This window comes from Emericellopsis cladophorae, assembly GCF_022114955.1.
Source record: "Emericellopsis cladophorae strain MUM 19.33 chromosome Unknown NODE_11_length_583618_cov_114_125112, whole genome shotgun sequence".
In the NCBI taxonomy this organism is placed as follows: domain Eukaryota; kingdom Fungi; phylum Ascomycota; class Sordariomycetes; order Hypocreales; family Bionectriaceae; genus Emericellopsis; species Emericellopsis cladophorae.
Genome location: NW_026250936.1, coordinates 452,879 through 466,999, shown reverse-complemented (window position 1 = coordinate 466,999; position 14,121 = coordinate 452,879). Strand labels below are relative to the sequence as shown.

General features: G+C 57.7%; 5 protein-coding genes across 5 annotated transcripts; 2 read left to right on the top strand and 3 right to left on the bottom strand.

Annotated features, from left to right (window-relative positions):
• Window positions 1-3,770: 3,770 nt before the first annotated feature.
• Window positions 3,771-5,295, top strand: J7T54_000944 (alpha 1; the record flags this gene model as incomplete). Its single annotated transcript, XM_051504986.1, has 3 exons — window positions 3,771-3,824; window positions 3,898-5,173; window positions 5,228-5,295. 3 exons carry the CDS (start codon window positions 3,771-3,773, stop codon window positions 5,293-5,295), a joined length of 1,398 nt encoding a protein of 465 aa, XP_051363657.1.
• A 268-nt stretch (window positions 5,296-5,563) lies between these two features.
• On the bottom strand, window positions 5,564-6,153 carry J7T54_000943 (37S ribosomal protein-like protein; the record flags this gene model as incomplete). The annotated part of the gene is made up of 2 exons (XM_051504985.1): window positions 5,564-5,638; window positions 5,701-6,153. 2 exons carry the CDS (start codon window positions 6,151-6,153, stop codon window positions 5,564-5,566), a joined length of 528 nt encoding a protein of 175 aa, XP_051363656.1.
• Window positions 6,154-6,611: 458 nt separating this feature from the next.
• Window positions 6,612-8,017, top strand: J7T54_000942 (Short/branched chain specific acyl-CoA dehydrogenase-like protein; the record flags this gene model as incomplete). The annotated part of the gene is made up of 2 exons (XM_051504984.1): window positions 6,612-7,912; window positions 7,972-8,017. 2 exons carry the CDS (start codon window positions 6,612-6,614, stop codon window positions 8,015-8,017), a joined length of 1,347 nt encoding a protein of 448 aa, XP_051363655.1.
• A 271-nt stretch (window positions 8,018-8,288) lies between these two features.
• Window positions 8,289-11,841, bottom strand: J7T54_000941 (uncharacterized protein; the record flags this gene model as incomplete). Its single annotated transcript, XM_051504982.1, has 2 exons — window positions 8,289-8,338; window positions 8,403-11,841. The coding sequence occupies 2 exons, from the start codon at window positions 11,839-11,841 to the stop codon at window positions 8,289-8,291; spliced, it is 3,489 nt and encodes a 1,162-aa protein (XP_051363654.1).
• Window positions 11,842-12,931: 1,090 nt separating this feature from the next.
• J7T54_000940 (Sensitive to high expression protein-like protein) lies at window positions 12,932-14,104 on the bottom strand (the record flags this gene model as incomplete). The annotated part of the gene is made up of 1 exon (XM_051504981.1): window positions 12,932-14,104. One exon carries the CDS (start codon window positions 14,102-14,104, stop codon window positions 12,932-12,934), a length of 1,173 nt encoding a protein of 390 aa, XP_051363653.1.
• Window positions 14,105-14,121: the final 17 nt, after the last annotated feature.

Sequence of the window (14,121 nt, the reverse complement as noted above, 5' to 3'; positions counted from 1 at the left end):
ATGGAGCACGCACCTATACTGCTATGGACACGGAGGCCAGGGTCGTCATTCGTCCAAGATCAGCCGAGGGGAAGCTGAGCCGACGGGTGGCATGAACAATTTAGGGAGGAAGAGCTCGATAGGCAAGCCAACGCGCTCAGCAATGGGGCGTGGGCGGGTGGATCGTCTCAAGCAATCCATCCACCCGCAGAGACTGGAGTCCGTCAAGGCCGGCAACTAAGTATAGAGGGCACTGTAGACTGGATCCATGGCGCCACCCTCGGGCTCTAGTACAATGGGAAGATGTACAATGGGAAGATGTACAATGGGAAGATGTACATGGACCTGCCAAGCCTGGCTGACAAGGCCACAATGGTTCAGTTGAAGGGAAAGGGGTATCAGGAGTGAGCGGGGGCGGGGTCCTCGACTCCTCGCTCCCGTAGCCGACTTCAAAGGAGCAGGAGATCGGAGCTTACGGGTGGGGGGCAGCCACTGAGCGGTGGTCTGGGATGACGGGGGAGTTGTAGGAGGGTGACTATGTTCTTGTAGCGTGTGTTAAATATCGCAAGTCGTTCCGGAGTTGATTGGGTTGGGGTGGCATTGGCCTGTTGAAGCGCGAGGTAATTGGCGTTTGGTCATGACGAATTATGCTCTGCGCGGTGATCAGCTAGCAAGGCTTCGCCATGTGCCCAAGTTGATCTATTCCGTACTCAAGACAGGAGATGACCACGTTCTGTACCTGCTGTTGCTCGCTGTCCGAGATCCAACCGAGCGCACTATGGACCTGGCTGCTCTCTAGCCCGCAACACCACGCCTGACAACGGTCAACCGTCAGCGGCGCACGATGCATTGCCCGCATAAAATAGATCCCCTTCTCTCGCGTCGTCCAGTCAAAAACCCTGTCTCACCCTCCTTGAAGTTGATGTTCCGCCAGCTCCAGCCCCGACCCGGTTTTCCAAGGAAAAGGCGCGGCTTGTCGGATTCGGTAACCCAGAAGTTCATGTACTTACTTTTGCGACTTGCCTTGAGCATTTTGTCCACCTGTCCTCAGCGCCCAGTACTTCTGGTAGACAGAAGTAGGATTAGCCAGGCCAATTGACGGCCACGTCACAGTGGACTCTTGCGCTGTCTGTGGGAACCAATGCATTGGATCGCGGCAGAGGCGCGAGTTCAAAGTTGAGGGGCGGCGACGACATGACCTGGCCTGCCCAAGCCCTGTGCGGACTCCTGACTCCTTACGAGGCCGGCCTACCTCGGGTCGTGGCATGTCTCGATCGCAATCATTTTCTCTATCCAAAAATCGCTGGGATCGGATCCAGGTTGGCTTGGACGAGACGTGCCCTGAATCGCCGGCGCATGCCGTTGAACGGCGCCGTGATCTTCGGTGATCCGGCACCGTCTCGGTGTCCCCACCACGGGAGGATGCAACGGACACGGACGCGAGGGGCAGGGCTGTTTGAAAAGCCCCTAGCGAGACGTGGACAATGAATAAAGTAAAACACTCACGCCTGGAATAAGATTGAAAGACTTGTAAGTGAACCTGCTACTTTTAGCTATGATTCGATGTCCTACAGGAGCACCAAGGCGACCGAGGTCAGGTTCAGGTCTGGGATACGGGACCTGCAGCATGAAGGCATCGCCAGTCGGTACCGCAGAGCAACCCAGATTGACGTAGAGGGCCACAATCTGCCATTGAGTCCATGGAAAAGAATCAAGTATCGCATTTGAATATTAGACCGCACATTACTCGCTTCTGGGAAGAAATGAGACCTCGTGGGAAGAGTATTGTGAGTCTTCAACCAAGTCGGCGGTACGTGGCAGAGGTGGAGAGCGCGGGGCTTGTCCTCAATTGCGCTGCTGCGCACCTTGACTCGATGGACTTAACGAGCCCATTGCGCCTACGGGAGAACGTGAGGATTGGTCGTCTCTTCGAAACTGTGCGCTTGCAGCTCCCGTTATAAGCCAGCTTCGTACGAGAGAATGTACTGTATCGCAACAACCAGCCCTTCTCAGATCCGATCTCGCAGGTAAATGAGAAAGTCCCACAACTAGCGGCCATCCCGGTTCCAGACGTTCCTGGCAGGCGTCACTCTCGACGTGCCAAAGGAGACCGCTCATCTTCTTGAACGTCCTGTCGCAACGCCGGCATCCAAACTTGGACACGGCGTCTTTGGTGGAATATGTATAGCCCCAGTATTCGCAGCATTCATTAGCATAGTAGACAATGTCCCATTCGTCGACATTTGCATTACACGCTCCGGGCTTCAAATGTAGAAGCATGGCCAAGTGGGTTGCAAATGCCCGAGGGCAGCAGCCGAAGCAAGTCAGGGACTTGCCATTATGTTTCCGGAGATGCTACATCCATGTTCGACGACTGGGCTTGACCAAGATCGAGCGCTGCGCTGGGTACCTACAGCCTTGAGGTTATGCTCAGTGTCATTGTACTTCCCACACACCTGGCACATATAGTGCCTCGATATGTCATGGGCCCCGAGTCCGTCTGCAGTCTGAGAAATGATGCAGCATGGACGGCAGCGATGATGCACCCTGTCAAAGTGGCGCTTCAGGTCGCTGTTGTCGTCGAGGTCCACCACAACATCGCAATAGCCGCAGGCATGGTGCGCGTAGGTGTGCGTAGGAGTTGCGCACGTGCTGCTCCCACGCTGAATAAGAGCCAAAGGGTCTGTCGCATCTCCGGCAATAGACGTGACGACTGGAGTCGAGATGGTGCTGCCCCAGCGCCACGTCAGACTTGAAGTGTCTGTCGCAAGTATGGCAGTACGCCATTGGGGCCAGTGAGTACTCAATGAATTAGCACGCAGGATTCAATTGACTGCGCGACTGGAATGCATGAAGGAGATGTCTGTCGTCCAACAGTCATATCGGATCGCGGATATGAATATGGGGGACGCGACTGCTAAAAGATCCCTACCACGGTCTGATCTCAAACCGCGCTTGTGGGACTGACCGCCAGAGCAATTGTCGACTCTGTTCCGCCCTCTTCCATGCAGTATTGAACGGACATTGTGTGTTTGACGAGGTCAGCGTCGGACTCACGTTGTGTTGGATACTGATTGCATCCAACACTCGACGCCCTCGGAAGCTACTATCCGTACGCGTGTGCTTGCCACGCGCCGATGCACTCCAAATCGAACTACCTTGTTTAAGGTAGGATCAGGACCAGAATGAGCCACGAGGCGGAACAGGAGTGGCATAAACTACGTCAATCGACTCTCGTAGCAAACGATACAAACAATGTTCGGTGAGTCGACAGGCTGACCAAGAGCAACAATGCTTGGCAGTTTGTCGGTTTCCCTGCTCACCTCGCCGTGCCATCCTTCCCTACCAGGTATGCGCTGTCCAGGGGGTGGTTGCGTCGATAATACGAAGTCACACCCACAATTCGTGGCCTCCAGTGACAAGTCCCTCCAGTCAAACCCAAAACTCACCCTCACGGTTCTCGATTCACCACTGTGCGCCGTGCCCCCTCCTCCCTCCATCAAAGCATTCATTTCGAACCATCGGAATTCCGGCCTTCGAGCATTGTTAGTCCTGGCAGTGCGACGACAGAGCAATGAGTGCCTGAGCCAGCGACCCTTCTGAGACATCTGGCCAGCCCCGTATTCGACCCTTCAAGTTCCTTCGTGCCCATCCTAGAACCTTATCTTGCGACAGTCAGACGAGCCCCTGACTGATCTGCTTGTTCAACCGTCCTTCCTCCATCCGCGCCATCCATCGCCCGTAGCCACGCTGGCTCCAGAGAAAGAGGCTTCCTCGCGTCCACTGTCAGGATGATGGCAACGGGGAACACGCGCTTCGTGCGCTACATTGCCATTGCGGTTGTCGTAAGTCTAGGCACACCCGCCAGCCACCCTAGGATCCCAAGGCTCAAGCTAACCACGCGACACCCTGTCGTAGTTCCTCGGCCTATACTATTTCCTCTCGCACACCGACTATCACAGCGTCGACATCAGGCCCGGCGGCCTCAACACTGGCGACGTCAAAGTCAACGACGGTGCCGTCTCTCCCGAGGCTCCCATGGCGCCGCAGCCGCAGGAAGGAAGCCAGGCTCCTGTGCAACCGGGCCCCGAATCGCCCGCCGAAGCCCCGATCAAGGAGGCGCCTGCTGCTCCCGAGGTCCAAGACACACCCGCAGAGCCTGCTGGCCATGCCGGCTACTCTGGATCCTCCAAGCTGCTGGAGGACCAGTTTGGCGCGGAGCACCCTCTGGCTATGAGCCCTGGAGCTCCTGGCTGGGACAACCTCGAGGGCACCGACCCCGGCCCGCGCATGAACGCTACCTTTGTCACGCTGGCCCGCAACAGCGACGTCTGGGAGATTGCCAAGTCGATTCGCCAGGTCGAGGATCGCTTCAACAAACGCTTCAACTACGACTGGGTCTTCCTCAACGACAAGCCCTTTGACGACACGTTCAAACAGGTGACAAGCTCGCTCGTGTCCGGAAAGACGCACTATGGCGAGATCCCCGAGGAGCACTGGTCGTTCCCCGAGTGGATCGACCAGGAGAAGGCCAAGAAGGTGCGCGACGACATGAAGCAGCGCGGCATCATCTACGGTGACTCGGTTAGCTATCGTCACATGTGCCGCTACGAGTCCGGCTTCTTCTTCCGCCACCCCATCATGCTCAACTACGAGTACTACTGGCGCGTGGAGCCCAGCATCGAGCTCTACTGCGACTTGCACTACGACCCCTTCCGCGTCATGGTCGAGGAGAACAAGAAGTACAGCTTCGTGCTCAGCCTCTACGAGTACCCGGAGACCATCCCCACGCTGTGGGACAGCACCAAGAAATTCATGAAGAACCACCCGGAGCACATTGCCGAGGGCAACACGATGAAGTTCCTGAGTGACGACGGCGGCGAGACCTACAACCGCTGCCACTTTTGGTCCAACTTTGAGATCGGCAGCCTCGACTGGCTGCGTAGCGACGCCTACATTGACTTCTTCACGTCCCTCGACAAGGACGGCGGTTTCTTCTACGAGCGCTGGGGCGACGCCCCCGTGCACTCAATCGGCGCCGGTCTGCTCCTGCCCAAGGAGGAGATCAAGTTCTTCAACGACATTGCCTACTATCACAACCCCTTCACGCACTGCCCTACCGGCGAGCAGACGCGCATTGACCTCAAGTGCCACTGCGACCCCCAGAAGAACTTTGACTGGAAGGGCTACTCATGTACGTTCTCCACCGCATTTTTCGCAGGACTTGTTACTGACAACTACCCAACAGGCACCTCCCGTTTCTTCGAAGCGAACGGGCTGGAGAAGCCCCAGGGCTGGGAGCAACAGAAGGATTAAAAAGGTTTCGGTATTCAATTGAAATTGTACTATATAGATCACATTGGGCAGGGCGGACCTGGGTCATGGGACAGGATCAATACGGTCTTTTGACACGGACTGAAAGCAGTCGAAACGGCGTCAAGGTGATGTCTGAGCATGTTTTATTCATGTATACAAGAATGATATAAGTCTTGTTAATCCACGGCTTCTTTGCCGTCTGTGCCTTGCATGTCTTGTTTGTACAGTAGAGATACACGCTCCGTCATATGCTCGCTCCCCTCGTGTCTTAACCAACCGTCGCCTTCTTGGGCTTCTTTGATCCGTATTTACTTCTCGACGATACACGATTCGCAATGCCGCCCTGGACCTTGTCAGTACTCGTTCACAATATCCCCCACAGCATGGGAAAGTCGGGCCGCCTACCAGATCCATCGCTCCACGGACCAGATGGTACCGCACACCAGGACAATCCTGTGACCGCCCGCCTCTCACCAACACGACGCTGTGCTGCTGGATATTGTGACCCTCACCGGGGATGTACGCCGTAATGTGCGTGCCGGAACTGAGCTTGACACGCGCAATCTTGCGCTCCCCCGAGTTGGGCTTCTTGGGACGGACGACACCGACACGTAGGCAGACACCCTTCATCGCGGGACTCTGCAAGGCCGCCAGCGCAGGCGACGTGGCGTGGCGCGCCTTTTTGCCTTTGCGGCAGCCGCGGAGGACTTGGTTGAGAGTGGCGGAGACAGGGGACGTCGTCGAAAAGGAGCGCTGCGGCGACGCATTGACGATGGTCCTTGGGAGGGCGGATGTGACTGTTGGCGCGAGACGCCGCGTCGACGGGGAGAAGAGGTTGCGCAGTATCGAACCGACCATCTTGGCGGTGTGGCACGGTTCTTGTCGTGGGTGGGTTGGTTGGGACTTGCGCCGCTCTCACGCGTGAAGCTATCGCGGATCTTGAAATTCTGGGGGGGAGCTGGTCACGTGGCTCGGGGGCTGGAATTCTCCGAGCGCCGGATGCTGATGTCACATGCAAAGCGGCGTCGGGAAAACTGCGGCCATCTACTTCCACTGCTCGTCCGCCCCGCGAAGTCGGCAGCCAAGAGCTGGGGTTGATGGTTACCCTCGGCTGAAGCGCTGGAGGGTCCATTCTTCCACCTCTCCAGCCGGGGCTCCATCGATCTGCCCGACCTCTGCGTAGGCCGATGAATCGTCGATGTTTCGGGGGTTGTGCCTTTTCTTCCCTTGATCTGCTCTGTGAGATTCATTCTGCCCGTCTTGTAATACGTCTGCCTATTCCAACATTGCCCTAGAGCAACAGAACCCCCCTCACAATGTCGTCTTCACTTACACGAGCCATGAGGCCAGCCGTCCGCGGCACACGCGTTCTCGTGTCCAAGGCAACGACCAGCACGTCCTCCGCGGCTTTGCGATCCAGCGTTGCCAGGCCAGCGGCCGCGCGTGCCTTCGCGACCACGTCCGTCCGCGCCCACGCCCAGCCCGTGGACATCTCCGACCTCACGCCCACGCCCATCACCCACCTCTCCGAGACCGAGGCCGCCATGGCGGACGCCGTCTCCAAGTTCGCCAACGAGGTCGTCCTCCCCAAGGCGCGCGACATGGACGAGGCCGAGTCCATGGACCCGTCTATTGTCAAGGCGCTCTTTGAGCAGGGCCTCATGGGCATCGAGATCCCCGAGGAGTTTGGCGGCGCGGGCATGAACTTCACGTCGGCCATTGTGGGCATCGAGGAGCTCGCGCGCGTCGACCCCAGCGTCAGCGTCATGGTGGATGTGCACAACACCCTCTGCAACACGGCCCTGCTCAACTACGGCAGCGACCACCTCAAGCAAAAGTGGCTGCCCCGGCTCGCCACCGACACGGTTGCCTCCTTTTGCCTGTCGGAGCCGGCCTCGGGCTCCGACGCGTTCGCCCTGCAGACAAAGGCCACCGAGACGGCCGACGGCTTCACCATCACCGGCGGCAAGATGTGGATCACCAACTCCATGGAGGCCGACTTCTTCATCGTCTTTGCCAACCTTGACCCCAGCAAGGGCTACCGCGGCATCACCGCCTTTGTCGTCGAAAAGGGCACCCCGGGCTTCGCGATTGCCAAGAAGGAGAAGAAGCTCGGCATCAAGGCCTCGTCCACGTGCGTCATCACCTTTGACGACGTCCAGATCCCCAAGGAGAACCTGCTCGGCGAGCGCGGCCACGGCTACAAGTACGCCATCTCCCTGCTCAACGAGGGCCGCATCGGCATCGCCGCGCAAATGACCGGCCTCGCGTGGGGCGCCTTTGACAACGCCGCCAAGTACGTCTGGAACGACCGCAAGCAGTTTGGCAGCCTCGTCGGCGAGTTCCAGGGCATGCAGCACCAGCTCGCCCAGTCCTGGACCGAGATCGCCGCCGCCCGCGCCCTCGTGTACAACGCCGCCCGCAAGAAGGAGGCCGGCGAGGACTTTGTCAAGGACGCCGCCATGGCCAAGCTATACGCCTCGCAGGTTGCGCAAAAGGTTAGTGGACAGGCCATTGAGTGGATGGGCGGCATGGGCTTTGTCCGCGAGGGTCTCGCCGAGAAGTTTTGGCGCGACAGCAAGATTGGCGCCATCTACGAGGGCACCAGCAATATTCAGTGAGTACCTTTCTGTCTTCTTCCGACGTTTGACCTTGCATGCTAACCACTTCCGACAGGTTGAACACCATCGCCAAGCTGTTGCAGAAGGAGTACACTCAATAACGGAACGGCGTCTATGAACATGGAGTTGGGGGCATATCACGGGCGTAGAATAGCATGAATACACTGTTAGACCACCTACATCTGCATGTCGCCGAGAATTTCCACTATGCATATAATCAAGACCATGGGTTTCATTCTTACGCCCGCTTACCCCCTCAGTCATCGGCCATCTCCAAACTGCCACTAAGATGAATGCGTCCCGCTGTGCTTTCTCTTAACTTCGCTTGGTCTTCATAATTCGTCCATGTCTACATCAGATATGCTCCCCCCTCTAATCAAAGTCTCCAGTATACGAGAAGCCCCGGAATTCTTCCTGCATGGCTTGTGAAAGAACTGCTACTGTTAGCTCCCTTCGAGAACAAGGACTGGCGCCGGGTACACTTACCAGACTGAACGGGTGTCAGAACAGGCGTCACGCTCGTGAATTCAGAGTCAAAGTTGCTCGTGTCTGTGGCGCTCTTGATTTGCGGCAGGAAGGGCGGCGCCACGCGCTTGTGGTAAATGTCCTCCCAGTTGATGTTGCGGAAGAACGGCTGGGACATGATCTCCTGCGCATCTGTCGGCCCACTGCCCAGACGCTGGTCCACCTCGCGGGTCAGGAGCTTCTGCAGGATCGACACAGAGTCTCTAGGCATATGGATCGGGTAGAGAGGCTCGTCAGCGAGAATCGCGTCGTAGATCTCGTCCTCGTCTTCGCCTCGGAACGGTGACTGCTGCAGCAGCATCTGGTAGATGAGGACACCAAACGCCCACCAGTCGACCGCTCGGCCATACTTCTTGTCCAGAAGGATCTCGGGGGCCATGAATTCGGGCGTGCCGCAGAACGTGCTCGTCGTGGAGCGGTACCACATGTCCTCCTTGCAGAGACCGTAGTCGGCAATCTTGATGTGGCCGTCTAGCGTAAGGAGAATGTTGTCAAGCTTCAAGTCACGGTAGATGACGCCGTTCTCGTGGAAGTACTTGAGGGCCAAGCACACCTCGGCCGCGTAAAACTGCGCTCGCTTTGTGCCAAACTGACCCCTCTGAATATGCCACATGAGATCACCACCGCTAATGTACTCCATGACGAAATAGACACGGGTCTCGGTTTGGAAGCAAGCGTGCAGGTTAGTCAGGAATGGATGCCTCTCGCGGTTGGCTACCAGGAACACGCGCTTCTCGGAGCGGATGCTTTCCACCTCATCATGCTCAATGATGAACTCCTTCTTGAGCACTTTGATGGCGAAGAGTCGCCGCGAGCGCTTCGTCTCGGCCAGCATGACCTTTCCGAAGTTACCCTTACCCAAGACTGCGAGAAAGTTGAAGTGGTCGAGACCGATGCGCTTGCCAGTGCCGGCATCAGTGGCCAAGGGCAACGGTTTGCGCTGCGTCGATAACTGATTGGGACCAGTGATCTGGAGCGGTGCCCCCGCGGGCTCCGTGCCAGTGGGCGACGGGGCGGGGAACGACGGAGGATACGCGGTTTGCGGTGATTGCGCGGGCGCCGGGGGCTGCTGTTGAGGCGGCGGCGTGGGCTGGACCTGTTGGGGAGGAGGTCGCTGCGGCTGCACGGGCTGAGGCTGAGGCTGAGGCTGAGGCTGAGGCTGAGGCTGCTGTGGCGGCGGACTGGCATAGCCCTGGTGGACGTTGGCATAGTCCTGGGGGTTGTACTTGCGCTGCTGCTGCTGTCCGAGGTCAGTTGGCGCATGGACATCGTCAGGCCGCGCTGGAGAGTCATAGCTGTGCATCGGCTGTTGCACAGGGCGCTGTGGCTGCTGCTGGCTCTGTGGCGAGTACATTGCCGCTGATGCTGCCGCGGCTGCCGCGGAGCTCGACGTGCGATCCGGCCCGGGTGGCCTCTGCTGGGATTGAGGCTGGCTGTACATGACCTTGGCGGCTTCAGCGGCCTCTGACGATGGTGGCGGCGCATAGCCACCCGTTGTCGAGCCCGAGTACGACGGTGAGGGAGAGTGCGTGTTCGTAGGACTGGCTTTGCCTGGCCGCAGTGTACGCTCGGTCATGGAGGTGGCGTTGGCCTGTCTCTTCTTCTGAACTCGGATACCCTCGAGGATCTGGTTTGCGACAGCCATGGACATGCCGCAAAAGTCGGGAACGAGGTGCACGCACTGCGCGTGAGAGGTAAGACCGCACTCGGAGCACTTCCGGCAATTCTTCTTGCCAAAGGGCAGGATATAACCACAGTGGCAGCACCAGTTGGCAGTCATGTTTGAATAGGGGTTGAAGCGATGAGGAATGCGATGGTTGATCTTCTCCTCGTCCGGGTCCGTCTCCGCGTTGCTCTTGCTGATGCACTTTGTCACAACGCTGGTATAGCATTTTGTGTGACAGGTGTACTTGCAATCCTCGCACTGCATACCAGCCGAGTACTTGAGGAAGTCTCCGCACAGCGCGCAGCGCATAATGTTGTAGAACTGGTGCTGGACGAACTTGTGGCCGTACATCTCGTGCACCTCCTCTTTGCGCTGGCGGACGGCGCCCTTTCTGCCGAGACCGAGATCGACTGGACGGCGGTCCGCATTTGTCTTGACAAAGCTCATCTGCAGCTGAATCTGTCCAGCTGGCTCGAGGTTGAACCAGCCATCGATCGGTCCAGTGACGACTTGTGGCTGCGGCCCCGGAGCACCGTAGGCGGCGCTGCCTGGAGGACCAGCGCCGGGGGACTGAGGACCTCCTGCGCCAGCAAACGATCCGGCTGAGGGGCTCATGGGGAATTGCGACGGGGCGCTAGGGCCTGCTCCCGAGTTGCCCATTCTGTCGGCAGAGACCCAGCCAGAACTATTCATCTCCGCTTCTATCCTCTTGCGACGCATCTCCTCGACAATGTCCGATATCCTGACCCAAAGCAGGCCGATGGGCAGCGGGTGCTCCCCTGGTTTGTCATACACGGTCAGCTCAATCTCATTGGCCTTGTCCACGTCAATGGTATGGTACTCGGCTTCCCAACGATCGGTACGTGACACTCGTGTCCGCGCCATGACGGTGTCTTCCACTTTGACCGCCACAAAGGTCTCGGGACCGCGGGCGAATCGTCCGGTGGTCGCGTGGTCAACATCCTTGACGGCCATGACGCGGATGGCAAGCTGACCGCTCAGCGGCTTGCGGATGTTGGGCATGTTGATCGAGTCGTCGTCCTGGTTGTCGCTCGAGTCCATGTCAATGTGCAGCTCCTCGTATCCCTTGAGCGCCTGTTTCAAGAGAACAATCTTCTGCTTGCTCTCCACTCTCCTTGCAGCCGCATCCGCCTTGCTCTTGCGATCGCCATCCATGCCGTACAGTTGCACCATTTTCTCGACACCCTTGAGGTACTGCTCCTCAACGTTGAGCTTGAACTGGAGCTGGGACAGCATCAGCTGGATGCGAGGGCCCAGGTATGGGTTGTCGTATTTAATGAGGTCCAGCTTGGTGAAGTTGGGCCTGGCCTTGGGCATGCCGCTGCCCGGCGCTGGGGGCGCATACGGGTGACGGGGTGGCATGAGGTCGCCATGTTGCCCAATTTGGCTGTAGTTGGCCTCGCCATAGTTCCCGCGATCCCCATAGCCCGAAGCATCCTTGGGCGGCGGCGCGGGGGCAGACTCTCCATCTCGTCCACTCGGACCGCTGAGCGACATGCGGTCCATGGCCGAGCTCGCGCGGCGCACCTGGATGTCGCGCAGTTTCTCTTCGAAGAAGCCGACGTTGCGACGACCGTCGCGGATCTGGCTGTCGAGACGGGAGCGGACGGCTTCGTTGTTGGTCTGGGCACGCATAGCATTGGCGGCGTTGATAAGGGCCTTTTCGCGCTCGATCTTCTTGTGAATGGTCTGAATCGCTTCTTCCTCATTCATGATCAGGGTGGTTGCGCGATGCGTTCGCGGCGGACGGGTTTGAGTGGGTGAGGTGGTTGAGGGTATTCGGGTTCTTTCTTTCTTTCTTTCTGGATGGTTTGGCTGCCTGCAGGAGGGCGGCAGGTGGTGGACAAGGAAATCGAAAACTTGAGGATGAAGGAATCGCCAGCAAACAGGCTCCTGATAAAAGGCGACAAGTGCGAGACCCTTGTTCAGCGGCGCGTGAGGGCTTTGAAGCCGTCCCTCAGCTGCCACGCGGTACGGGGGGAGAACTGGCTGGCGTTGCGAGGATGTTGTGATGTGGTGGGGAAGCGAAAAGAGGTCCGCCGCGGTTCAGATCAGGTCGTTCAGGCAGCCAGTTGGAACTTGGGGAGCAAATGGACATGGACAATTGGACATGGGCCCGGAAGAATGTCGTCAGTGCCTGGTGAGGTAAGGTCTGTACAGGTACGTAAGTAAGGTAGGTACGTACTTGTTGACAGACGGATGTTTTTGGTGGTGCGGGCAGCCTTTTGCTTAGCGGCTGCAGCGGGTGATACGCAGAGGGGTTGCGTCGAATTTCGCGGGGCTTCTGGCCTGCAACAAGTGCAGCTAGTCCAGGTTGGCAAAGCGTGTACTGTATGCCAAGCAGTCAGGAAAGACGACGCTTTGTGAATGCTTCAGAGCAAATAATAAACGTCCTACTGTGATTCAATGTCCTAGTATCGCGAACCTTGTCAATCCGTGTAGTTGACGACTGGAGCCTGTCGCGTCCTCGATCGGTTAAATTAGGGTGTAGGACTTGCATCCCATCACAGCTATGGTGGGACAAGGCGTTGGCTCCGCCGATGAATGATACGACTGTGTGTGGCAGCTTTGGGCTGTCGCCGATAAGGCATCGTTCACTGCTGCGTCTATGAGGAGGCAGGGGACTGAGAAGAGAAGAGGAGGCGTGCTGTCTTGCAGCGACACAGTTGAGTGGTCTTGCGATTGTAAATCGACAGAACAATGCGATGCGCGCTATGATTGAACTTCTAGTCTTCGAAATCACCGCTCTACATTACAGGTATATGATATACATGGCCAATTTTGACGACAGTGATATACAGCTTTATCTTCGTGCTATCATCCAAAAGACAGCCCCAGCAACGGCTGCCCCTGCCGCAGCACCCTCCAACGCCAACGCTGATGCATCTCTCATACGCAAATCTAGTCGTCTGTCGCTGCAAAGATCTTTCACCAAAATCTGCCATCTCTTGGGCTCGAGAAGGAACCGTTTCCATGTGATCGCAGGTTCCGGCGCGGATACGTGCTCTTGTAGCAACGCAGGAGGTGTGGTGGTTGTCTCAGCCGTCGTGACAGGTTCACCCGAAACAGCCTCCATCACGTCAACGACGGGCTCATCCGGCTCCTGGGTTTTCGCTGCTGCCGCCTCCAGAGCAAGCTTCACGGCCGCCAGCTCACCACGAACCTCCTCGAGGACCTGCTTCTCCTCGGCCACAACACCATTCACCAGGCGCCGCCTCTTCCATGGCTCGGCAACGAATTGAAGCACCACGAACAGCAAGAAGTTCATGCCCATAAGACCCCAGGTGCCCCATGTACTTGCTCTGCGAATGCGATCACTCCATATCTGTTCTTCGTGATACCGCTTCAGTATGCCCGCGTTCAACTTCTGGCTGAGTCTCTGCTCCTCCCCCTCCGCTTCTGTCAGGGCCTCTTGCGCAGCAGCCACCTCGCCCTCTAGGACATGATCTGCACGATACAGCTCGGTGAAGCGTTCGAGATCGGTGGGACTCCAGGACTCCTTCCTCGCGAGCAGCGTGGTGACTTCTCGCTGCGTGGCGGCTCGTTTTGAGTTGGAAGACTTGTACTGCGAGCGAGAGGCTGTGAGATGGGCGTGGGCTTTCGCGAGGGCATCTTCGAGGGCGGTGTTTTCGGCCTTGATAGACTCAATGGCAGAGTAGCCGGTGAGGTCGTTCAGGGTTTGCGAAGCATTCAAGGCGCGGGTTTGTAGATCGTCCATCACGACGGAAAACTTTTCTTTCAGACTGTTCTGAAACACCTTTGAGGAGGGCAGCGTGCGGTCGTTGACGGACGGTTCTTGTGCATGGATGCTGCTGTTCTCTGCTTGTTCGCGTGTGCCACCGTTGGCGGCAAAGTCCGCTCCCGATTCGGAGGCCGATGCTCTATTAGACGGTGTTTCATCTGTTATTGGATCGGCCGTTTTCTCTGCTGTGGCATTCTTATTTTCGTCATTGGGAAATGTCGCGTAGCATCGCATCGGTACCGTGAGTTGCC